The sequence below is a fragment of the Carassius carassius genome, chromosome 15 (genome assembly GCF_963082965.1).
Source record: "Carassius carassius chromosome 15, fCarCar2.1, whole genome shotgun sequence".
Classification (NCBI taxonomy): domain Eukaryota; kingdom Metazoa; phylum Chordata; class Actinopteri; order Cypriniformes; family Cyprinidae; genus Carassius; species Carassius carassius.
In genome coordinates, this window is record NC_081769.1 from 13873151 (window position 1) to 13900363 (window position 27213).

Here is a 27213-nt window from a genome sequence, read left to right on the forward strand (position 1 = left end):
GTTGGCACTCATTCCATTAAAGCTCAATAGTGACCTTGGGAGAGGAAAAAGAGAGGGTTTGTCTAATTCCATTCTTGCTTGCTGTAACTCTTAATGCAGACGCACAGAACCACGACTTCTCCTCCACACCAAGCCACGTGCTCTTGAGATCCAGTAAAGGGATCAGTCCAAGCCATGACCCTCTGTGGTCGCCATCCATTCCCAAAAAAATTATCTCACATGCATGTTGCTGAAAAAGCAGAAGTGCACTGCGGCCACGAAGCCTGCAGAAGGCGGGGAGTCTTTTCTGCCTGTGGTACGGAGAACTGTCATTAGCTCCATGCCCCCGGTGTAATCATCGGATGCCATATACCGCGCCTCTACCAGCCTCGCCGTGTCTGTCACAGGAGTATCATTATGTTAGAATCTTTTTTTTTTTTGTTGCCAGAAACCTTGTTTCATCTAGTTTGGGTGCGTGTAACATGCACGTTCTGCTTTATATTACCCAAGAACAGAGCTGTAAACAAATGCAGGGCAGACCGGCGAGATGGATGCCGCTCGGCTCAGCTCTTCTGACTTCAAAGGCCAGTTCGAGCTTTGATGTTTCCCTAAAGGAAAACTGGGGCTGCAGCTCAGAGCTGGAAGCTTGTGAGTGTTTCAGAAATGATGAAGCTGAAATTATGGGTGATTTCATGGGTCTGTGCTGATTTGATTTCTTTTAATCTGAAAGGGTGGTGTTGGTTTAAGCTTGGGGCACTTGACCAGAAAGTTGCTGGTTTAATCCCAGTAAGGAGGAACTAGCTTCTTCATTGACCATTGGCCGTAAGTGCACTTTAGTAAGCTGCTTCGGATGAGACTTACTAAAAGACTACTTGTGCACTTACAGTATGAATCTGCAAGGGGGTTCATTCTTTTAAAGTCATAGTGGAGCGGCATTTACAATTGTACTTTTGGAATATGACTTATGTTGTTTAATCATCAAGTAATAAGTAAGAACATAATTTTGTTACATCTTGAACACACCATTACTTAAAGGGATAGTTCAGCCAAATATGAAAATTTTGTCATTAATTACTCACCCTCATGTCGTTCCAAAACTGTAAGACCTTTGTTCATCTTTAGAAGAGAAATTAAGATATTTTTGATGCATTCTGAGATTTTTCTGACCCTCCCATAGACTGCAAGAATCCTTACATGACCAAGGCTCAGAAACGTAACAAGGAGATCGTTAAAGTAATCCATGTGACATCAGTGGTTCATCTGTAATGTTATAAAGCTACGAAAATACTTTTGTGCGGAATAAAATAAAAATTATGACTTTATTCAAAAGTTAGTCTCTTCCTCACCGATTTGGAGAGTATCACATACGTAAATAATGTATGCTGTTCTGTCACCAACACACTTTTTACATTGTTTACATTTTGATCTAAACATAAACAGTGTATCCGTGTACATGCGTTGCATATTTTGTATAAAAAATGCTTATATATGCATACATTACCACGTTTTGAGGTCGGTAGTATTTTTTAAAGTAAGTGCGGTCCCACTTTATATCAGGTGTATTTATACATTGAATCATTTGATACAGTGCACTTTTTGAACCAGTGCAATGAACCATCCCTTTAAATTTTTGAATATATTAGTAGATTTGGACCAAAACATTGACCCAAAATGGTCCTTTTTGATTTCATTTTGACTGCACGTCTGTGCTTAGTCATAGTCATCTTGAAAGCTATGTCTGTTTTTTGTGTTCTTCTGGTTCACTGGAGTTGAGATGAAGTGAATGCGAGTCCTACAACAGGAACAGATCACATGATTGAAAGCTCTGGTAAGCAAACAGCAAGAGAGATAACTCAGAACAGCGATTGTGTGTCCTTTTACTCTGCCTCTTTGCATTTCAGGCAGCATCAGATGAGGACAAGCTCTGTTCTTACTAGTTCTGGAGTTGTTTAACATCGAAGTTAACAGCTAAGGAAAAAGAGAATAGAAGAACTCATGCGAACAAATTCACTCTTAAACTGAAGACAGTCTGGTTAAATGTCACAGCGGCGGTCAAATGAAAGAACCTTGGTTTTTCAAGGTCTGTACTAAGCTGTTGCACATAGCTAAAAAAAGCATGAATGAAGGGGTGAAAGACTGAATGGAACCTCAGCTTGTGATGACAGAGATGGTAAATGAGGCATGCACATCACTTACTGGCCCCAAAGTGGTACTTTCTCTCCTTCACTCTTCGGAAAGCTTCTCATTATTATAATCTTGTTTTTAAAGGCTTTCGTCTCTGACAGAAGCCAGTGTAATATGGTCTGTTCATTAGTGGTCATCTTAATAGTTTCCATGGTTTCTCATGTGATTCCTGCTGTAGTTTTACAGTCAGTAAGTCTGAGTGTAATAAGAGGCTTATTTAAGCCTGCAGTTTTATTGGTGGATGGAGTATTGTTGGGAACCAGAGGAGAGAAGAAAGTTTTAATGCTCACCTCTTCCTGTGTCTCTGCATTTATTATTTATCGCCTCTGTGGAGAACCCATGGTCATCCACCACCCTCTGGAATCATCACATTACCAAACAGTGGATCTCCCTGCAACCAATGTGTCTCTGTGCTTGTGTAATGTACATGTGCACATGTGTGTGTGTGTATATGTGTGTAATCTCAGATAGCAGGCACACTGACCCCCAGCAATCTGTTCACTGACCATCTGATTTTGCACACTAAACTGGAAAGCACTTTCTCTATCTGGCAACCTCTAATCTGATTGACTGGCTTTACAACTTCCTGGAGAACGTGTTTAAAGGGCTTTATAGTAGTGTTTTTAAGTCGGGTTGAAAGATGAGCACAAACATTTGTCAGTTTTAGCAGAATCAAATCTTTTAAAGTTTATTTTGAGGCAGTTTGTATATATCATATCAATACATAAAAAAATGTATGTATATGTATATATAGCATGTATATTACAAGCAAACTGGCTGTTTTTTAGTTCTTTTAAAGCACATGTTAATACCTCATTCTGCATGACCATATTTATTTTAGATCCCTTAATCCTACCCCACACCTAAACTTAAAGGGATAGTTGCTTCAAAATATTAACACCCATTCACTGCCATTATAAAACTCGGAAGAGCCAGGACATTTTTAGAAATTACTCTAATTGTATTTGTCTGAAAGAAGAAAGTCATATACACCTAGCATGGCTTGTGGGTGAGTAAATCATAACATTTATCATTTTTTTGTGAATTATCCCTTTAACAACTACCCTACTAAATATTAATAATCAGCAAATAATACATTTATTGAGATTTATTGAAAAGTTGTAGTTAGTTATTTAATAGTGAGTATTGGTGCCAAGACTAAAGTGTGACTGAAAAATGATATACAATATTAGGTTTTATTTTCAAAATTTTGTTTAATGGACAGAAATTCTTACAGCTAAATCACAATTATTATTTGTTTATTATTCCAATACATTATTATTGAGTAGTTTCATTAATAATAATAATTAATAATAATAATTAGTTATTACAAACAAGCTCCTAAAAAAGTTTTAGTTATTTGTTTATTTAAAAATGATTATGCAATAATATAACAAATATGTTTTTATATAAAAAAATAATAACTATAATTATGGTGACTATTTTTATAGATAAAAATTTTTTTTATATTATTGTATTATCATTAAAAAATATTTTCAATATTATTGTATAATCATTTTTAAATAAACAAGTAAAAACATTTTTTTAGGAGTTTGACCGTCATGCTTGTAAACACCACTTTCATTCCTTCAACAAAAACTTTTGATGATTTTTTGATTATGTGACCGACAAAAGTTTGATTCTTTCATGTTTTGGTTATCATAATAACCTTCATAAATGAACACGATTTCTGTTAAATTTGAGGCCTAAATACAGTTGCCATAAGTAAAATTCTAAATGTAGGCTTGACAAACTACACCACTGTCATATGACTCCAACGTCACCTCCATTAAGCTTCTGACAACTCTCTAGTCTTTATTTAAAAACAGTTTTTCTGAAAAGTGTGAATCAGAATAGTTTGCAAAAGCACAATTCTAAACACAATGGGTCTGTAAAAGCAGACTAATAAGTAGATGATTTTCCTGTTCAGTATAACTGCTAACTTGTTTCCGGGTTTTGGCTTACAGAAAGCACTACAGTTAATATACACCCAACACAACAAACAATCTGGATGGTTAAAAATGTCAGTCAGACTATCTCTTCCTTCATAAGTGGGCAGTTTTTGACTATAATAAAATGCATTTTAGACCAGACATTGTATACCATTTGTCTACATGATATTGTGTGAGTGTTTCCTTTGCTAATCAGAAGTGAGGGGCTTCCAAGAGTACATGTGCTTGTATGTGTACACACACAATTAAACAAAGGCATACAGACTTACAGGGAAATACCCAAACCCACCCTCACTTGCATGCAGTGTTACAGGATAAACACACTTCATCATGCCTTCCCTCACGATTGCTCCGTCTGATGCCTCGTCTCACACATAGTCACAAAATTCTCTGCATTTCTTGCCAGTTCTGTTCCCGTCTTCACAGAATCCTCAGATTCTTTAAGCTCATTGTGTGAAGTGGAAGAGATGTGTGGGTTTGCATTCTGTGCCTCAGAGAGACATAGAGTCTATATAATATACCCCAGCTCCTCCAGAGCAGCATACTGTACAGATGGCCTCCCCACAGGAGCTGGAACATGTCCCCGAAAACACTGGATCAGCACTAAATGTGTGTGTATTGCATATTCACATGTGTGTTCACTGAAACAGACTGCTGTGTGTGTGGTTACGGTTTAGCCGACATTGTTGGTACCAAATGTCTCTACAGGCAGTGTTTTCTTCATAACTCTTTTGGGGTTTTTACACATCTAGACTTCACTTGACACAACAATAAAATTTTACTATAAGTAATTTCCATTTTACATGCAGTGTAAAGTAGGACCATTCTGCATCTTAAAACAAAATAGTGGTGTTTTGTTCCTGAATCTGTGTCATTGAATAAATCAGTTTAAGATTTTTTTTGTGGTTCTTTAATGTGTCATGACCGATCACTAGTGCCTCAGTTCAAGGGGCACATGAATCGATCATCTCCTCCTTTTTACTAGCTATAGCATAAAATAAACACGAGTGAACATCAGAAGTTCAACTCTGGAAAGGCATCAGTACATCCAAGTTTTCAAGTTTGAGTCCACCAATGTTAATCTACTCTTCTGTCTGGTTTGTCGGACAAAATGCCAGATTCATCATTATGATTGGTCAGATTGCCTGTCAATCAAACTCTTTGCGAAAGGTCAGTTAAACCCAATATAATGTCTGTGTGGGGAAATCTTTTTTCCTTACGCAAAATTCACTGACAGCGTAAGGAAAAAAGTTTTGTTCTTGAATTAACAAAATTGTGATGCAATTTTTTTTTTAATAATAGCTAAATTTGTTCATTTATTACCAAAAAGTTTAATGTTTAACTTAATGTTCCTTTAACGTTTTCATATGTGGACAAGCAGTCTGCCTTATTTCCATAACTGAAATAAATAATAATATCCTGTAGTTAAGTAAAATGTTGATAATTAATGCTGATGGATTCAAGATGATTGAAGGATTAAGACTGATTCAAATCAGTCTTTTTAATGATTCATTAAAAGAGTCATTTGTTTGTGAATCACACTGATCGTGCTGTATTGCTGAACTTTAAATAGCATGATTTTCTAGTGTCCTGTTCCAAATTCAGCCTATATTTTTGATTCACTAAAAAGAAACCATCATAAACCATGTTTGTGAATCAGACAGTGCTTGCCACCAGCGAGGACAGCTCGATAAAAAGATGTTTCTTGCCAGTATATCTTTTAATTTCCTCACATTCAGTAAACATTCACATAAGGCTAACATAAATTTTTTGCCATGGCCCTGTAAATGCTGTTAACAAGGATACACTTCTCACAAGGACAGTAAACCTGAAAACACACTGTAGGGACCAGCCAAGTGTTTAGCAGTAAGCATTAGAAATCATATCAGTTTAAAAATAAGTCAGAATGTATAGAAAGTAATTTGATGATAGTGTATGTGTGTATGTGAGTGTGTTGGGATTAGATAGAAAGTGTATTTTGTCATGAGGTTTTACTAAGGTCGTGTTCCTCTGCATGCAGATATTTTAGACGGGGTGTTCATTTGAAGTACTGCTAGTGTGCATCTGCATTTCTATGTGTGTTTTGGCCTAAGGAAGCCTGTTCCCTCTCATCCGCTGAGCTTTAATTTGTGTGAAAGATAAGAGTTTGCCCAAGAAAGTGGGAGCTGTGAGGGTGTGTGTGAGCTGCAGATAGTCGTCCAACTTTCCATCTCAAAGCAGCTTTAACGCTTTCAGAATCTTCTAAGCAACCAAATCGTTCCTGCTCCAGCCCGAAATCAACAGCAAGTGACATTTCGCATTACCCAGCCTGTAAAATATTACCTCAAATGGATGCCTGTGCTATAGCGCTATGGAGAAGTTGAATATGATAAGAGCTTTTGCAGCATATCTCCAACAGTTTGTCCTTGGCACATTGTAATCAGATTAATCTAGTCTCTTTTTTCAGTAATGGCAGGCATTCCTCACAGATTGCCTGTAGCATTCAGACAGGAAATTTGCTTAATTAAAATCCTTTTCTCCTGAGGACGGCAGCAACTCTGGAGTCTAATCAAGAAAGATGCAGTATAGTTTGATATTGTACAGTATTTTTCAGTCACATCCTTTCATAGCCTTCACAAACCACAACCTTCAACATTCTAATAGCACTGCTGCAGTATTCTTCCTATTCAGGCTTTTCAAAGCTTTTGTTCACTTTTAATTGACATACTGCAAGTAGCCAGGAGTGTTTTGTGAATAGGCTGTCTGCACCTCCTGACCCTGAAGTTTCCTCCTCCAATGTTCTCCAGGCTCTCTGTTAGATCCAGCGATAGTGAAAAGAAAGCACCTGGCAGATCACCAAAAGAAATCACATTTTCCAAATGAGCCACTGAAGAATAATTCATTTTTTGTATTGTTTGCAGCACGCCAGCACCCCTGCGCTCCAACAGACAATACAACTTCATTCTAATCCAAACATACGCTCACATAAACACGGATTGAAAGCTAATCCATCTCACTTGAATACTGTAAAGTGGACACTGGGCCAATTAAAGGAGTAGTTCACCCACAAAATTAAATTAGCTGAAAAAGTACTCACCCTTAGGTCATCCATGATGAATTTGTATCTTTATTAGAGGCAGTATATTACTTGTTCACCAATGGCAGTGTTTCCCACAGAATTAGATTCTATTTGCGGTGGTGTGGTGTTTGGGGACCGGGGGTGGGTGGGGGGGTTAAGTTAAATTTATATATATATATATATATATATATATATATATATATATATATATATATATATATATATATATATATATATATATATATATATAATGTATATATCATAAATATATAATGTATATATCATAAATATATCATATATTAGTGACAAGTACACATTTCCATTGCCAACACTTAGTGTCAGATACCTTAAAGGGATAGTTCACCCAAAAATGAAAATTCTATCATCGTTTACTCACCCTCAAGTTGTTCCAACCCTGTATGAGTTTCTTTGTTCTGTTGAACACAAAGGAAGATATTTGGAAGAATGACAGAATCAAACAGATCTCGGTCCCCATTGACTTCCATAGTAGGAAAAAATATATACTATGGTAGTCAATGGGGACTGATATCTGTTTGGTTACAAACATTCTTCCAAATATCTTCCTTTGTGTTCAGCAGAACAAATAAACTCATACAGGTTTGGAACAACTTGAGGGTGAGTAAACGATGATAGAATTTTAATTTTTGGGTGAACTATCCCTTTAAAGACATTGCTATTGCTACATTGCTATGCCATTGCTACACTTTCTATGCTATGACTGCCCCACAGACTTCTTGTTGCAAATTTTGCTCACACACACACACACACACACACACAAACCTGGACCTGGAGATGGACACACACACACACACACACACACATACACACACTCAAACTCACAAACTTACTGACACACTCAAACACACACACTCACACACACAGACTCAGACACACACAGGCTCACACACACACCAAACTGGACCTGGAGGTGGACACACACAGACTCATCTCAGAAGAGGCAAGGTTTGACAGAATTATAATTTGTTGGTGAACTATCTCTTAAAATATTTACATTGTTCCTTCACAATGTATCATGCACTGTTGTCTGCATGTAAAATGTTTTGCTTTACACTGGTTCATGAATAACAAAGGATTGAGACCAGCAAAACTTAACTTCAAACCTCAGCCAACATTTAAACTTCGCCATATCATCATCTTCCAGGAAGAAAAAGGACTAAATCGCTTGATGTTTTTGCTAAATGTTCTCCTTGCAAGCACATGCCAAAGCCTCAAACCATGCAATCCATTCATTTTGGCCCAGCATAGCGATTGCCTTTTTTCCAAGTCAATGCATAATGGGTACCTTAGCTTGACACCTCAGTTTTATGTGTGCTTTTCACCTGTGGTTCTATAAACATATTTGAGAAGACATATACAGATTGAGCCCATGTTGTTTAACAGTTGTTGAATGTTTGCTTGTAACTGGTATGGATGGAGCGCTGTGTGTGTTGTGGTTTTGGACTTTGAGCTTGTGTTTGCTTGTGAGCGTGTAGACAGGGAGGAAATGCTGACTGGCCGCAGTAAAGTGCTGACAGTAAAAGAGACAGTGCCTGAAATAAGACATGGATCCATAGAGACCAGCACGTATTCAGGGAAGAAGAAAAAACGCACATTGATTTATGCATTCAAAGACACTTTGCTACTGCTACTATTTTCCAGTCTATCTTTCTTATTTGATCTTCTTCTGCCTTTACACAAGATCACACATTTACTCATTCTGAACTTTCACACAGTTTCCAGGGCTATTTAATGCTATTCTCTCTACTCAGACACACACACACACACACACACACACACACACACACACACACAATGTGTGTGTCATTGCTAGACTTTCCTTGAATCATCAGAGGTTCAGGTACTTTCTTGGATGAGGAAATGCTGATGCACCACAATCTAGTTTATTTCTTACACATGCATCTTTGTCTTATTGTCAAATTTCTGTTTATGGGTTTGCATAGTTACTGTCAGGTCTATTTTATGTAATAATATTGATTTTCTAGAAGCCTGTCTGGCTAGACTGTGAAAGCAATGAGAGGAACTGTTGTGATTTATTCCTGAAAATCCTGTTTTATTTATTTATTTTACTATTGATCCTTTCAGGCTTCTGTATTTGGACTTCAGAGAATGATTCAGGTGAATAATTGAATGATCTGTTTGACAGATTTTATACTGTGTACTGTGGGATCGATAATAATTCATAAATAATAAATGAATGTTTAGGGCTGCCAGTCAATTAAAAAAATTATATCATGATGTGCTGGATGTTCATGCACTTATTCATATATCAACTGATAAACATTATTAAGCATAATTGACATTGCAAAATGCAGTTTTAGCAGCAAATTAGTGGATTTAAAATATATTAACTTCTGTAAAGCATGAAAAAAGATAAACACATAATGATTTACAATGTCCTTTAAAGTAAAAACTTTATTTGAACATTATTACAAAGTGAATTTAAGTGTTAAGAAACTGTCATGAAGGTGTGTTCTCTCCAAGTACACTTACAGTATGTGGCTTTTAATTTAATAAATATTATATAAATATTTAAATGTTGAGGTGCTTTTTTTCACAAGGGACAGCCCACAGCTGTCTAGTCTGTGCCATTTTTGTTGGTCTGTGTTCATACGCATAATATGGGCATTTAAAACGCATCAAGACCCCTGCAAACAGTTTTTGGATCTAAAAACATGCCCTATGTGAATGGCTCCTTACTCACTCAGTGTGGTTTTTAGTAGCTGGACCTGTGCTGACTGCAGAATTCCCAAACCCATGCTCTGCACTGGTACTTCAAGCTTAAATTGCTCAGATGGTAGAATATTTTTTTACAGAGCTGTTCAGGAGGAAATGATTAATTCAATACCATGACTTAGTGCAAGGCACCGAACCCCCAACTTCTCCCTGGGCGCCGCAGCATAAATGGCTGCCCACTGCTCCGGGTGTGTGTTCACGGTGTGTGTGTGCACTTTGGATGGGTTAAACGCAGAGCACGAATTCTGAGTATGGGTCACCATACTTGGCTGTATGTCACATCACTTTCATCTAATTTTTTTAAGCAATTTTGCGCACACATTTAACATGTTAAATTAACAGTAATTAAGTTATTTGCATTAAAATATTGTTTCAAGGTGTTCTTCTGTTTTAAATGGTCTTCTCTGGGAGTACAGGGCTGCTATTCTGATTAGTATGCATAATGTATCCAAATGAACCTGCATATCCAGACTGTGTGTTCAACAGCCATTTGAACCCTGTCAGGCTCTAACTTGCATTTCTTAGAGAAATGACTTACTTACATTAAGTGCTGCTTCACCATTCATTTATCGCACCCTATTTAGAGAGCATTTGCCATAATGTTATTTGATGTTTGATATACGCTGGAAGAGCATTTCTGAGACAAATGTACACCAAATTTACAAACTATACAGAATGGAGCTGTATTTATTTCATATCTCAAATTTACTTATGCTCGGGCCATCCAAGGTGTATACGAGGTGCTTATCATTGCTTCACTTGCTCACCAGTGGATCCTCTGAAGTGAATGGGTGCCGGCAGAATGAGAGTCCAAACAACTGCTAAAAACATCATGATGATCCACAAATAATCCATATGTGTCCAGTCTATCAGTAAACGTCTTGTGAAATGAAAAGCCTGTATTTTTGTAAAAAACAAATCCATCATAAAGAAGTTTTAACTTCAAACTGTTGTTTCAGGCTAAAATATGAATCGTCTATCCATAATATCGTTTTCGCCAGTGAAAAAGTTGCCTTATCTGAATTAGGAGAGAGATATGCACAGATCAAGCACAATTTCCAGTCCAAAACAGTTCTAAACAAATATGTTGGTGGATTTTGATGTGAGAGGACAAGGTTTTTTTTTTTTTTTTAACTGGAGGAAGTTTATTATGGATGATGGATTCATATTTTGGCCGGAAGTGATGGTTTAAAGTTAAAAGCCAATAATGATAGCTTTGTTTCCTATATACCCAACAGATTTTCACTTCATAAGATAATAATTGATGGACTAAAGTCATGTGAATTATGTGTGTATTTATTATGTTTTTAGCAGCTGTTTCGACTCGCATTCGGATGGCACCCATACACTACAGAGGATCCTTTGGTGAGCAAGTGATGTAATTGTAAATTTCTCCAATTCTTTTCCAGTGAAGAAACAAACTCATGCACATCTTGGATAACCAGAGGGCATTTTCATTTTTGGATGAAGTATTCCTTTGATATGTGAAACCGTGGAAAAGATTATTACTCTATTTAATCTCCCCAAGTTCAAATGCAACTAGATAATTAAATATGCAATTAATTGTGATTCATTTTGGTTAATTTATGCATATGTTGTTATTAATTTCATTAAAATGTATAATTGATTGAAAGCCCATTATTTTCAATAAAAAACAAACAAACAAAAAACATTTGCTGCTTCGTGATAACAGGGGTCTGTCTGTCTGTGTGTATTTTACTTTATTGTCTTTGAGCAGGGAAACTAAATGAAAGAAGTGTTAAAATATGTACATCCCTGAGGGGATTGTACAGGAAGGATTATGTTGTCAGCCATGCGCATTACGGCTTACCGAACAACTTCACATTGATGTAACAATATAATAACTTTGGACCACAGCCACTCTCTAACCTGACAGTAAATATCATAGACCGTGTTAAGTGAGAACAAGCTGACAAGAGATGGTTATTTTAACACATGTTCGTAGCACATAACAGAAGACGTCCTGACATTTGTTTTATTATCTTTTCCTTTTATTGTAGATCCTGAAGATTATCAGCCACCAATATGGAAATCGTACTGTAAGTATTTGAATGTGTATTTAACACATGTACTTATTTAGATCATTTGAATGTAGAAAACTATATCCAGCTGACAGACTTCACACTATTCTGGAAAAACTGCCAGAACAACATACACTCAACTGATAAAATACAATAATCTGGGCTTCAAACAGCAGAACATTGCATCATGGGAATGTGGACTGGCACAGAGAAAGTGGACAGGAGCAGTTCTAGAGCACTTTTTGCTGAAGGTCTCCATGGCCAGTAATCATTATCTCAAATTTTTGTAGCACATCCCACGATTCAACTCATTTTCCCTCGCATTCCCTCCCACTGTGTAGTATTTTTAGAGCAGGCCCCGTCCTTGTCATTCCGGTGGATATTGTCCAGAACCCACTGCTTGTTCTGAGCTTCTTTGACAAAATCTGTCAGATGCCTTCTTCCTGTAAAGAAAAATCTGAGTAGTGAGGTCAGACTCCGTCTGTGCTCGGACTGCGTTGGCCAATTGCTGCTCTCTGTGATGAGCAGCTTTTAATGAAGTCATCAAGAGAAGGTCACGTCCATGTCGAGCTGAAGTATCCCTGCACATCTGCTGCTGTTTTTGAGCAGGCATTGATCATTTCACTAGTGCTGCTCTCTTCACACTGATCTAAATGCCATTATAAAACTTTTTTTTAATTACAGAACTAATTGGTTGATATCAATAATATACTGCCTTTTTCTCTAATCAATATGCTTCCATTGTACATTTTTTAGTACATTTTGTAAATGCAAATGTTCCCAGCAATGCAATTTGGGTTCAAATGTTTAATTAAAAAATTAGCATAAATGTGCTTAACTTTCTTAAAGATTTTCCTCAAACCTTGAATGCATTTCTGAATCATAAATGTATTTTTTGATGTAAAAATCTATACAGTAGTGATATATACAGTACAGACCAAAAGTTTGGAAACATTACTATTTTTAATGTTTTTGAAAGAAGTTTCTTCTGTTCATCAAGCCTGCATTTATTTGATCAAAAATACAGAAAAAAACAGTAATATTGTGAAATATTATTACAACTTAAAATAATAGTTTTCTATTTGAATATACTTTAAACAAATAATTTATTCCTGTGATGCAAAGCTGAATTTTCAGTATCATTACTCCAGCCTTCAGTGTCACATGTAACATCCAGTCTATCACATGATCATTTAGAAATCATTCTAATATTCTGATTTATTATGAGTGTTGGAAACAGTTCTGCTGTCTAATATATTTGATGAATAAAAGGTTAAAAAGAACTGCATTTATTCAAAATAAAAAAAAATTCTAATAATATATATTCTAATAATATATTTTCTTTACTATCACTTTTTATCAATTTAACACATCCTTGCTGAATAAAAGTATTGATTTTATTTAAAAAAAAGAAAGAAAATAAATGACTGACCCCAAATTACTGACCAGTAGTGTATATTGTTATTACAAAATATTTATATTTTAAAAACATAGCTTCTTTTTTTTTTTACTTTTTATTCATCAAAGTATCCTAAAGAAGTATCACATGTTCTGAAAAAATATTAAGCAGCAGAACAGTTTCCAACTTTGATAATGAATCATCATATTAGAATGATTTCTAAAGGATCATGTGATAATGATCCTAAAAATTCAGCTTTGCATCACAGAAATAAATGATCATTTAAAGTATAATAAATTTAAAAACAATTATTTTAAATTGTAATAATATATCACAATATTACATTTTTTTCTGTATTTTTGATCAAATAAATGCAGGCTTGATGAGCAGAAGAAACTTCTTTCAAAAACATTAAAAATAGTAATGTTTCCAAACTTTTGGTCTGTACTGTAGATATAAATTATATAGAAATGTAGTATTTGTTTACAAGTATCATAAATTATTAATTAATAAAAATGTTGTTTTAGGAAGTCACCACACATTACATTTTACAACCTGAACTAATCTTGCCTTGTGTATTTAAAAAAAAAAAAATCAAAAATCAAGAATATGTATGAATCGCATTTGTATGTATTTCTGTACAGAACATCAGATATCCCATCAGAAATCCAAATATTTCTAATTTATTTATTTTATTTTTTGTCTGTTTTACAGTGTTCAAAACTCATAGAAATCATTGATTGAAACCCACTGTAGGTGCAGAGAGAGATGGAGGTGCACTTTAGCACCTTTATTTATTTTTAAAGTGACAAATGTACACTACAAAGGTATCACAGAAGTGCTTCTCATGTGGCATTTAGGCCCTAGGTGTTTTAACACAGACTATTTAATGCTGCTCAGAGGTGGCTTAAATGCATTAACACAGCAATTAGCCTACAGCTGTATACTTGATACTGGGCTGAGGTGGGACTGAGCAGGCATAATTTATTCTGCCTTGAATGCAGGACTGCGCATTTACGCTGAATTCTGTCCCTAGAGCAGCCTTAACGCAGCTGTGGAAAGACACCTTTAGGAGATACAGGTTTATTTTCCATTTTAGTGACGTAGCCTGTGGCTCCAAATTCAAAGTTGCCATTTTTATCATTGCGAATGAAGTAACTGGCTATCAAAGGAATGTTGTTTGAACTGACCGCGCCTGTGCAAGCCGATTATTTGGGAGAGGATAACCTGAGGAATTCCTGGTATTAACCTCCATTCTCTGTACTACATTTTTAAACAAACAGGCACAATAAAAACATCAGAGCTTAACCCCCCCTTAAGCTGAACACTGGCCCTTCATGTACGCCATTCCCATATTGACCAACTGTTGTGTTGATTTATCTGTTTGCCTTTTGCACAGTGTTCATTTTTCAATAGCTTTACCAATATTACCCAATCCACTCTTATAATGCGTTGTAGCTTAGTCTGACAGCAGTGATAGTGGGTGTGTCCTCAAGCTCAGACTTAATGGATTAATGTCTAACAGAGAATGCTGTGTTTTGACATGCTCTATATGTACACCAGTATCTTACCACAGCAAAATAAAGATTTAGAGGTAAAATTAACTGTACAGTTTCTCCCATTTGGGTTGATGCTCATGGTGAAAGATTAAATATCAATTTATTGATATCAACTTTTATGTTCATATAATTCATTAAAAAAAAAAAAAAAATAAACAGCAAAGATATTTTGCTTTTTGTTCATCAGTGTACCAGCTGCAGCAGGAAGCACCAAGACCAAAGAGGATCACATGTCCTCAGGAGGTAAGTACAGAAAATGTGTGTAAACACTCCCAAGGTTTATCAAACATGACTCTTATTGATTCAGTCTGCATAGCTTTTACTAAACACTGGAGCAGATATCTCCATGTTCACAAAATCCTGTCAGAAAAGACTCCTGTCATCAGTAAGACGAAGTAATTTGTGTTAAAAACTGTATTTCTCTCTCTTACCTTTTTCTGTCTAACATGCAGATGGAGAGCAGACCCAAGTTCTATGGAAGAGAGTGAGTGTCTAATTTTATTAGTGGTGTTTGGGAAGCAAAGCATCAACACTACTGTTCCTCATATAAGTTCTTGTATCCATCTGGTTACTTTTTACCCCATTCTTCAAAAATGTGTGTGAAATGTATAGTGACTAAGCCGAATGTATTATTTAAGAGTGTTATGAGGGGTGGTGGATACTGATTTTGTGTAGTGATGTGCGTGAGGGTGCAAATATGAAATAATGTATGAGGGAGAGAGAAAAAGACAGTGATTTATGGTGTGTCAGTTGAGTGAGAGTGTGTGTGCATGTAAATATTTAAGTATGATAGTCTCTCTGTGTGTGTGTGTGTGTGTGTGTGTGTGTGTACCAGGGTAAATGATAGTGTCTATGTACAGGTTCCATGGTCTGATTTCCAGAGAGCGTGCAGATGAACTGCTGGCTGGTACAGAAGGTGCTTACCTCATTAGAGAGAGTCAGAGACAACCAGGAACATATACACTTGCTTTGAGGTACACACCATCTATTCTTCTATCCTTTTCTCTCTATGTTCATCCATCCATCCATACATCCATCATCTTCGTTATATTGCAGTAGATACTTTATATTTTCATATTTTTACATTTCATATTTCATTTCATATTTTTACAGTCTTTATATTGTTACAATTCAAAAGTTTTTTATGCTCACCGAGACTGCATTTATTTGATCAAACATTTTTGTAAAAACAGTAACACTGTGAAATAGTTTATTTACAATTTCAATTTTACAAATTAGCTATTTTTATTTTAAAATGTTTTTTTTTTCTGATCAAAACTGAATTTTCAGCATCATTGCTTCAGTCTTCAGTGTCACATGATCCCTCAGAAATCATTTCAGTATGTTGATTTGATGCTCAAGAAGTGTTTACTATTGTTATTACAGTTGAAAACAGTCGTCCTGCCCACTAATTTTGCGAAAACCATGATACATTTTTATTTAAGAATTATTTTAGTTATGAACAGAATGTTCAAAAGAATAGCTTTTATTTGAAATAGGAGTGTTTTGTAACAATGTCACTTTTGACCATTTTAATTCATCCATGCTAAATAAAAGTATTTATTTCTTTGAAAAATCTGTTATATTATATTATAAAATACTATATAAAATGCTTTGTTTTACAATGTACAGTAACATTATAATATAATAATTATAATATTATATAATACTGTATAATAGTATATGGTAATATAATATGAATACTGCTTGTCTATCACTCAGATTTGGTGGCCAGACTCTGAACTACAGACTCTTTTATGATGGAAAGCACTTTGTGGGAGAGAAACGTTTCGAGTCAGTTCACGATCTGGTTACAGACGGCCTCATTACTCTCTATATTGAGACAAAGGCAGCAGAATACATTGCTAAGATGACCACAAACCCCATCTATCAGCATCTGGGCTACACCTCTCTCCTGAGGGGCAAAATCACTCACAGACTCAACCAGACCCGCTCTGAGCCCAAAAAAGTTACTTTCCAGCAGGATGAAAAGGTGAGGGGTGTACCTATTCTTATATAGCTCATAATGTTCTTTGTACACGTTGTAGTACATGTACACATATGTACACTTTACTAAAATTACAGCCTACAGTGTGAACAATGTATGATCAAAGCCTTAAATATATAATATACTGCATAATCAACAGACATTGTAACCAAACCATGGTCACTTATGGCAAATAACGGTGATAAAAGAATGTGTTGCAGTATTTGTTATTAGTAATAAAAGTTAGGGCTGGACGATCAATCGAAAAATAATCAAAACCGAAATTCATAACCTCTAACCGACGTAATTTTCCCATGTCGGTTATCTCGGTTTTTTAATCCTGTTAAAACTTCCCCCTTAAAAGCATACTAGTGCGTGTGTAGCCACATGACTCTGCCTGTCAGTGGCATAAAAGCAAAACACGGAGGTGAACGCCGGTTCAACACATACTGATGGCGCGTGAGCGGTGAGCTTTGCGTCTTCACTAAACTTTGTCAGTTGTATTTGTTTTATGGTTTGGACATTCAAGCGATTAGATGTACGGATGTGTATTCTTACATTGAGCTACCATGTTCGCGCAGCTGCACTGTGGCACGAACACTCATATAAACAGTAGCTATGAAGATCGCGTGCACAGAGGAACACAGAAACTAGTTGTCAGCGCTGTCCTGTGATTTATCACTAAAGTATCTTAGAATCTCAAAACGTATTATAGCATGTTTGTGTGCAGCGCACATGAAGCACAAGCGCGTGCCTAGAGAGCAGCGGTCGGCGGTCGCGCTGCGGGTTCCAGGTTTGTGTCCGTTCTCGGACTGTTCTGTGTATTTTAACTGTAGAAAAGGTTGTTCCGAGTCGAAACTACGATACAGAAAACTACATCAGTGTATCATCATAAACGCAGCCGTTTTTGTCTTACGTGAACAGATTCATAAACAGATGAGAAAGAAAACACATGTGCAGTATTTTTGATTAAAGAGACAACAGCCTAATAAACACGCTGCCTGTCATTAATGTTAATCAAAGAACAAAAGTAAATCATTCACTGATCTTGACTGAATATATTTAATAACTTTACTTGATTAATCTTTATTCTATTTATAAAACGAAAACTATGCAATGTTTTTAAACTTTTAATTAGTTTCTGTACCTGAAATTTTTTTTTGTTGTATGTATTTATTTATGATATTGCTAATTGATTTGTTTGTTCCTATCTTATTACTGACTGTTTACTTGTCTTTAACACTTTAATATTTGAAATTTATATTAATCTAGTTGTTTTTGCTATGGTATTTTTTTAATCACAGGCAAAATCCCTTTTGCAGTGTTTTGTAGGCTGCTGATTTTTGCTCATGTTATTCAGCTGCAACAGAATGCTTTGTAAAAATGTTTGACATCTAAATGTTTGACTTAATTTTTTTATATTGGATTTTTTTTTATCTTACTGGAATCGAAACTAGGAATCGATAAGCAGACAGAATCGGAATCTGAATCGATAAAATTCAAACGATACCCAACCCTAGTAAGAAATCTTATGAACATAGATAAAATAACTGCTGATAGTCAATCATATTTACAGTACAAACCTTGTCAGTGAACTATGAGGGCAAAAAACCAAAACCGAAACAAAATAATCGTTCATTAATCGTAATCGAGGTAAAATGTTCAATTAATCGAGGTTTTGATTTTAGGCCATAATCGTCCAGCCCTAATAAAAGTATTAGTAAGGTTTACAAAAAAAAAAAAAATCTGTTTTTTTTGTTAGGTCCCACAGGGCTTTGTTTTAGGACCTTTTTTGTTTTTTCATTGTATATGTTGTAGGCTTATCAGGAAACTTGGGATACATTTGGTTGTTTTTTGGCATTATTGCTAATTTCAGCACTCTAACTCGCAGTAATGCTGTAAATTCTGTTTTAGTTCCTTTATTTGAGCCATATTTGGTATCCGAGATTATATTTACTGCAGAATTCAATGAGAGATTTCAACTTAAATTCTCATATCTGTTTCTTCGCACAGTGAAAACGGGACATACTGTAGACACTGGCACTGCTTCATTATGTGCCCATAAAAGTTATCAGGGTTTTTTTATTGCTAATAGTCAACAAAACCAACACAGATCATGGTGTCGGACACCATCCTTTCACAAATCATTATTAGAATGGTATTTAGACAAATAAGAAGGAGCATTTCTTTGCATGCATTTGGAAGATTAGATGAGTGTGAGAGTGTTTCAGCATCAAGGTGTGCATCTTTGATGAAAGGTACTGCCATGTATGTGTTGTCTCCTCTATCATTTATCAGACGCACTGTCTGGTTCACTGACAGGAGAGTTTTATCAAATCAGTCAGGTCTACCATTACTTCTTTATAAATTCTATTGCTTCACTTGAGGTGAAATGGCTCTTCATGAGAGCTCAATGAAATAAACATAAGCGAGGATCAAACATTTGTGAATTAGTCAAAGGAAGTGTAGTTTGTTTATCACCCACTCATGTTTGCATAGGGCATATTTGTTTTTGTTGCAGAAACCAGACAGAGAATTTTTAATATGACTCAGTTGGCTAAGCATTCAAATTAATATAAATGGACTCAATACACCCCCCCCCCCCACACACACACACACATCTCACTGTTTTCTACAAATGTCCACTAGGGGGCAGTCTCAACAAGCTGTCAAACTGTAAATATAGATTTGTGTATATATACTTCAAAAGATCTGCTTTGTGCAGCCCATTGTTCACTTCATCAAATTTTCTTTCTCTTATATCGCACACATTGTGATGCAAATTAAATGCAGAAAGAACATCAATTAAATCCGTAAGCTTTTTCTGAGAAGTCCACCCTGCTACAAACAATTGCGTTTTAAAATGTAAAATCCATAAAATGCACCTTTTGATTGTTTATTCGGAATATTGTGTGTGTGTAGTGTAAAGTCATTCTGTTTTGTGCGCCTCAAGAAATACAAAGACCAGCAGAAATCCAAAGTTTTCTTTGATCTGGTCTCAAAATACACATAATGTTCTGGAACATTTCCTTCGGCCTAATCCAGACAGCATTCTACATCTGGCACAATGAAGATAAAATGACAAACCCAAAACTCACAAACTCACTGAATCTGCCATTTCGGCTGTTTCTGACTAATACTGTGTTTCATGATAATAACTGTGCAGTTATCGTTTAAATATTGGCTGTAATATATTGCTGCATTTTTACAATGTGGCTGCAATTCTTGCACACTTACTAGATTAATTCTGCTATAAAAATAATTAACAGTGTTATTTTAGTGTTATTGATGTACTGTTGTAGTATTTACTAATATTTTGAATACATTTTTTATATTTTAAATTTGAAAGTTAAGCAGTGTTGTTATGTTCCTATTATTTTATATTAGTTTTAAAAGCGTTATTATTAATTTAAATCAGTTTATTTTCATTTATAGTTTGTTTTATTTTAGATGTTAACAATGGCATTTTTTTTCTTTCTTTTTAGTTAAAATAACAATCAGTTCTGTTTTTTATTATCTACCATTGTGTTTTAATGTTGTAAATTGATTTTGATCTATATTTAAGGCTTTTCATGATAATTGACTAACCTAGCCCTAGCTAATGTGTTACAATCATCATCATCAACAACCTAACAATCAAATTATTAAGGTAATTTTGTCTCTTTTGAGATCTCACAGTGACTTCACACACCCTGAAATCACTTTTACGTCACTGTCTTGATTCACAGTACTTGTGCCGGTCACATTTAAGGACCAGAATTGGGTGTGTTTTTCTATGAAGGCAGTCTTCTTGTTTGATAATCTGAATGAAACACTCCCCTTGCCTGTCTGGTTACCTGCGCAGCTCAGAGTTCACATGGCTCTCTTCTTCTAATAACAGTAATCGCTTAAGTGTTCTGCTGGCCTGGCAAGTTCCTACTAAAACCACTCGCTGCTGATGGATCGGAGTTATTAGAAATAGCACTGAGCTTTGTAGTGATTTATCATTGTTGTTTACATTTTATTTCAGCACTGCAGCTTTTAAACTGAAGGATTGGAATAATCCGATTTTTAGTTTCCTGCAGTTGGACATTAGTCATAATAATGTTGCATTCTTTGCTTTGCCAGTTTGACAAAATGCAATTTTTGTCCTTCATTTTTTTTATGTCCTGCTGTGCAATCAGGCATAGACAGTATTTTGAATGAATTGAATAGTGTATTAAATAAATATAACACATTTCCCTCTGTGTGTATCACATAGGATGTGGTTTTGTACTGTAGACACTTTCTGTGCCCTAGTTCTGTCTGTCTCTTCAGCTGCGGGGGTCTCTTCTGTCAATACAGTGGTCTCTAAAAAGAGACTAGGCTTTATTGTCTCTCTTTTGTGTTTCACTTTGTGCCTCTTTCATTAGGAGACAAGAAGCCATCTGCCTTAGGACAAAAAGTGCAAGTCTTGCTCATGCACTCACACTGTCTGTGCGCCCCATCTCCCTCTTCCCTTTTATCACTCAATGTAACTCCCCAACATCTTTCTTTTGAGTGTATAGGTTAAATGTGTGACTCTAAGTCACTGTTTTTACTTAGTGTTGGTATTGCCGTTTAGGTTATCTGAACTGGATGTTGGTCCTCTAAGCAGTTTAAATTAGTGGTAATATAGTTTACATTTTGCAACAATGCATGCATTTAAGCAGTTAAGAGATGCTGTATAGTATATATCGCTGTACATGAGTATACTGTAGTACTGTATGCTGGCAAATGTGGGGTATACTGTACTTATATACAATTTTAGTTAGGGATGCACCGAAATGAAAATTCTTGGCCGAAACCGAAAACCGAAAAAGAGAAAACCAAGGCCGAAAACTGAAACCGAAACACCGAAAGAAATTATGCCAATTATTAGTACCATTGCATTTATTGCTATGACCGTGTACTAACTTTACTAAAATTAAGACATTGCAATTGCATAAATTAATATTAAAGTTTCAAAGATAATTATAATTACATAAATTATAAAAAACATAAAAATACATAATTACAAATTATGCAAATATTTATTAAGCACATTGCAACAATGCACAGTATTAAAATAAAATTCAAACTAAAAATGTATCCCACTCATGTTGTATATTAAATAATAATGTACAGGCCTACTGGCCTGCAGAAAGGTTTTAAAATGAACTGTTCTCTCATAAAAACAAAGTGCATTTAGGTGAAGTGCATTTGAAATTGTTCTCTGTAGGACTAGAAAGTGCATTACTTCTCCAGTATAGGCAAGAGGGTTATCACTTCTGGGGATGGGGACTTCAGACAGATAACCATGTTGAGCAGTTGAGCTTGTCATCTGCCTGACATTTGAGAAATATTTGAGAGAGTGTATTTAAATAGGGCCAGGGCATAAATAAACATTTTTATCAAATTAGAGCAGAAATCTAGCAGAAATATGGCTACAATCTGATATTATGTATGTATATATATGTGTGTGTGTGTGTGTGTGTGTGTGTGTGTGTGTGTGTATGTATGTATATATATATATATATATATATATATATATATATATATATATATATATATATATATATAAAATGTCACATATATAGTAGCCTAAGAACAAAATAGCCAACGTATTATTATTATTTGAGGCACTTTCTTGCAGAATTTCACTGAACACATCAGACAACGAGGGTGCATGCCCCTCATCTGATGCAGAGACAAGTCTTTTTTTCTGCGCTCTGATCTGTCTCCTGCGCTTGGCGCTTCTCCGTCTCCACATGGGTTCTCCGCATCCAGTGCGGCCTGGATCATTTCTCGTGCGTCTTATTTCCGCATCCAAGTAATGGTCTTTATAACGCGGATCAAGCACATTCCCGATGAAGTGCAGAGGACCTGAAAAGATCTCAGTGAGACGTGGTGCTAACAGACTCTATAAGACTGTACTTTTCTTTGTTTTCACTTCGTGGTCCGTCTCAATCTCTTTGTTAGGAGACGCTTTAGTGCTGCGAATAAAGGAATGAGAAGAGAGAGAATGTTTATTATCTATTAAGACCCACTGGTGTGAAGTGAATGTCGCGGGGAGCTCGTGGTCTGCGCTATGCAGGTGCACGTGCAGGTCGCGGTTTCTGTTTGTGTCATCACAACATTTCGGCCGTGTTGTTTCGGTGATAAAAGTCTTTCGGCCGAAAACCGAAAATGCACTTTTGGGCCATTTTCGGCTGAAAATTTTCGGTGGCCGAATATTCGGTGCATCCCTAATTTTAGTAATATTGTAGCTCTCATCTATTGCTTTCTAAAGCTGCTTTTAAATGTATTAAATATGCACTTGTAGTGTACTACAAATTTATACTGTACTTGGAGATAATATAATATTAATGAAATAAAAGGGCACTTTGGTATACACAACTGTTTCTTCTATATTTAACTACAAGTAATTGAAATTACATTAAAATATTTTTAGTTTACTTTAAATGCTTGTCAGCACTTTCCGAAAAACACATAGAAGACAATAGAAGTAATTATGAAATTACATATAAAGATGAGTCTAAAAGTCATACTTTCTAAAAGTATGCTAAAGTGTACTTATTTTTAACAGGGGAGGTCAGGATGTCATTTTGTAGGCTAACCAGCTAGTTTGCCATGGGATTTTTATTGTAGGGGTTTTCGATGCATGATTCTAACATTACCTGAAGAGACTTTTGTTTAACGATATAAATTATACACAGCCATGTCTCAAAAATTAATTTTGAAACTGTTGTGTGCTTTAAAAAACTAATTTGCTAACATTGTCTTTGTCCGTCACATCTTTGTAAACCTTATTTTACTCATAAACCAAAGACCGCTATTGTAAAACAATTTCAGGGGTAATACTTTCCTCATATATGTTAATTTTAGTACATGTTAATAAAACTCTTTGGTTTTAGGACTACAAACCAAAAAGCATAATATTGATTTTATAAATTGGCATTATATCAGCCATCAGCTGCTTTGTGCCCTAGATATTGGCATTGGGTTTGAAAAACCCATATTATTCGACCAGTAGAACACATGTTAACTGCCTTTTACCCCCAGTGCACAAAAATGTGTGTCACTGTGGAGGTCAGCAGAAATAAAGACCACACCAGCGCTTTTTTAGCAATGCTCATACTTTGAGTCAACACAACCCTGACAGTCTTCCACTCACCTCCGCCTGACTTTTCTGGGGAATCAGGTACATCACGTCTCTGAATGTGGCATATCTTGAATATGTGAGACGTAGCAAGGTTGTTTTTCTTCCTCTTCAGCATTCTTTCTTTTTTACTTGTCACAGCTCTATTATTATTTCCTAATCTCATCATTTTGTTAATTGATGTAATTATACAAATGACCGGCCACCCAATCTGGTGTCCATGAGGTTATATCTGAAGTCTCGTGTGTTACGGGAAATACACAGACAGTGTTGCTGGCATCGGCATCAGCCTCCTGCTGAGAGGGGTCATGGTCCCTCAGCCTGGACATGAGTCTTGGTTTTGGTGCAACAGCAGAAATCCTTATTTACACCTGGTATTTAGTTGCATCATTCTTGGATGATCTGATGACAGAGCTGGTGGTCCTGTAAGACATGTTGCATTTTACACCTAGTACAGTCTTTAAAAAAAAAAGGTACCAAAGACCATTTGTGGTTACCCAAAGACCCTTTCAGTGGTCATTTCTTAAAAGAAACATGATATTCATGGTGTGAAGAACATCTTAATGATCTTAAAGGTCCCATTCTTCGTGATCCCATGTTTCAAACTTCAGTTAGTGTGTAATGTTGTTGTTAGAGTATAAATAATATCTGAAAAATACTAAAGCTCAAAGTTCAATGCCAAGCAAGATATTTTATTTAACAGAATTCGCTTACATCGTCCAACCAGTTTGGATTACATCCCTCTAGTTCCTGCAGTAATGATGTCACTAAAACAGTTTTTTGACTAACCTCCGCCCGCATGAATACACAAAAAAGGGGGCGTGGTCTTATTGCGCTCCGACGGAGAAGAGGAAGAGTTACGTTTGTGTTTGTCGCCATGTCGTCGAAACGCTGTTATTTTCATCTCAGAGTCCAATCACCTTTGTTTGGCCTTCCCAGGGACGCCGTACTTAGAGATCAATAGTTACAATTTATGTTTAAATCGGTTCCCGAAAATTATAAACGTGTAAAACTATGTGCAGCACATTTTGCTGAGGAAAGCCTCCTCAATCTCAATCAGTTTAATGCCGGATTCGCACAAAGATTATTCTTGAAAGATGGAGCAGTTCCCTCTTTGTCTGGAGAAGGCGTTATTTATGGACCACAACCAGTAAGTGTATTTTATTATTTAAGTTGTTGCGTTTAACAGTTTCTGTAACTTATTACACAAAGGGCGACGCTGTTTAGCTTTGTTAACTACGTAGATGTTAGGGCTGTGCAAAAAAATCAAATGCAATTTTCATGTGCATCTCGTCAGTAAAAACGCTCCTGTGATTATAAGTACATCTCCAGCACGTGCATCTTTTACTGTCTATGGTTCAGATCAGGATTGCCAGGTTTTCAAAACAAAGCCCTCTTGCTTCTCAAAACTACTCCAAAACTAGTCCAATCGCGTTTCCATTAGGGCAACGTGAGGTAAGCTGGTGTCGAATCACAACACAGGAACTGCTGGCACAATCAGAACTCGTCACGTATTTCTGAAGGAGGGACTTTATAGAACAAGGAAGTCATCAGCCCGTTTTTATGACAGTGAAAACAGCGGTATACAGATAAATGAATTGTGTGAAAAATATTGTGTTTTTTTACACGCGAAACATGAACACACGTTATATTGCACACTGTAAACACAATCAAAGCTTAAAAAAACCCCACAAAAAACGTGACCTTTATGAACCATTTTGCAATATAAAGGATCGTTTGTGCAGTGGATGTTAAAGGTTCTTCATGGAACCTTCAATGCCAATAAAAAACGTTTATTCTTAATAATGTAGTAATGTCTGGTTCTTTTAAAGACAAATGTAACCTGTAAATGTATTACTCCTGGTTTACCACAGTGAAACTTGTTTCACTTTGAAACACAAAAGTCCATGCAACTAAAATGTTTGCATCATTTGGGCAGATGTCAATACAGCAATCGCACTCGGGTGCGCACCAAACAACCGTACTGAGACCCAGATGAAGAGGTGTACTCTGGTACAATTTGTTTAAGGTGTGAATATGATCCAACCCAATTGCAGAAATCACGCTCAGAAACAGACAGGTAGTGTTGTTATTTGTGTTTCAATAGCTTGTTTTTAAATCAAAATGCTTAAAAATGCATGCAAATGATGAGTTTTTGTTACCATGGCACACGTGACTTGGGTGTGCTAAATAGGCTGAAGCTTGCTGCAAAAGTTGCCATGAACATATTGGGAGGGAAATCAGGGAATAGTAAGGAGATATTTGAATTATTTATTAATAAACTAGTATTTTCTGAGACAGTGTTGCAAAGATGAAATCGATGATCCTGACTCGCCATCTCATCATTGGACGGGCCTTTAGAAAAAAATGCATCTTGGATTAGCCTACATGATGAAAGAGATTGTTTTCGATTTGGATTATTTCGTTTTGTAGTCATTTAGAGCTTTCTATATTCATCATGTCTGTAAGAATAATTTTAGCTGATTTTCAGTTCCTTATTGTAAAGTGCTCCTGCTCAAGACTGAGGCTGCAAGTGCATCCTGTTTGTTCTCTTTATTTTACAAAAGCACAACATATTGTTGATATTGTGAGTGCACACAAATAAAAGCAGACCATTTACAGTTCAGAATTATTATTATTATTCTTACCTCTATGAGCAAAAATTATGGCGTATTTAATTTGTTTCCACTGATGTCCTGAAGCGCACTTCTGATTCCACTCTTTGCACAAACTGGATATAGTCCTAATAGCGCACGTTTATCTAGGTTAAATGTTTAAAACAACATTGTGATATGCTTTAAGTATTTTATATCTATATATTTTATTTTTCAGCTAGTCGTAATTACAACATTGTATGACATTGTCTCATATAGGGAAGTCGTGGCCTAATGGTTAGAGAGTCGGACTCCCAATCGAAAGGTTGTGAGTTCGAATCCCGGGCTGGCAGGAATTGTGGGTGGGGCAGTGCATGTACAGTTCTCTCTCCACCCTCAATACCATGACTTAGGTGCCCTTGAGCAAGGCATCGAACCCCCAACTGCTCCCCGGGCGCCGCAGCATAAATGGCTGCCCACTGCTCCGGGTGTGTGCTCACAGTGTGTGTGTGTGTGTTCACTGCTCTGTGTGTGTGCATTTCGGAT

General features: G+C 36.0%; 1 protein-coding gene across 1 annotated transcript in view; it reads left to right on the forward strand.

Moving 5' to 3' along the window:
• Positions 1-27213, forward strand: part of chn2 (chimerin 2) — a 51446-nt gene that overhangs the window by 3985 nt on the left and 20248 nt on the right. The window contains exons 2-6 of the mRNA XM_059567486.1: positions 11970-12008; positions 15136-15191; positions 15401-15432; positions 15809-15922; positions 16671-16941. Of these exons, the coding sequence (XP_059423469.1) occupies positions 11970-12008; positions 15136-15191; positions 15401-15432; positions 15809-15922; positions 16671-16941 (512 nt within the window). The remainder of the gene's footprint in view (positions 1-11969; positions 12009-15135; positions 15192-15400; positions 15433-15808; positions 15923-16670; positions 16942-27213) is intronic.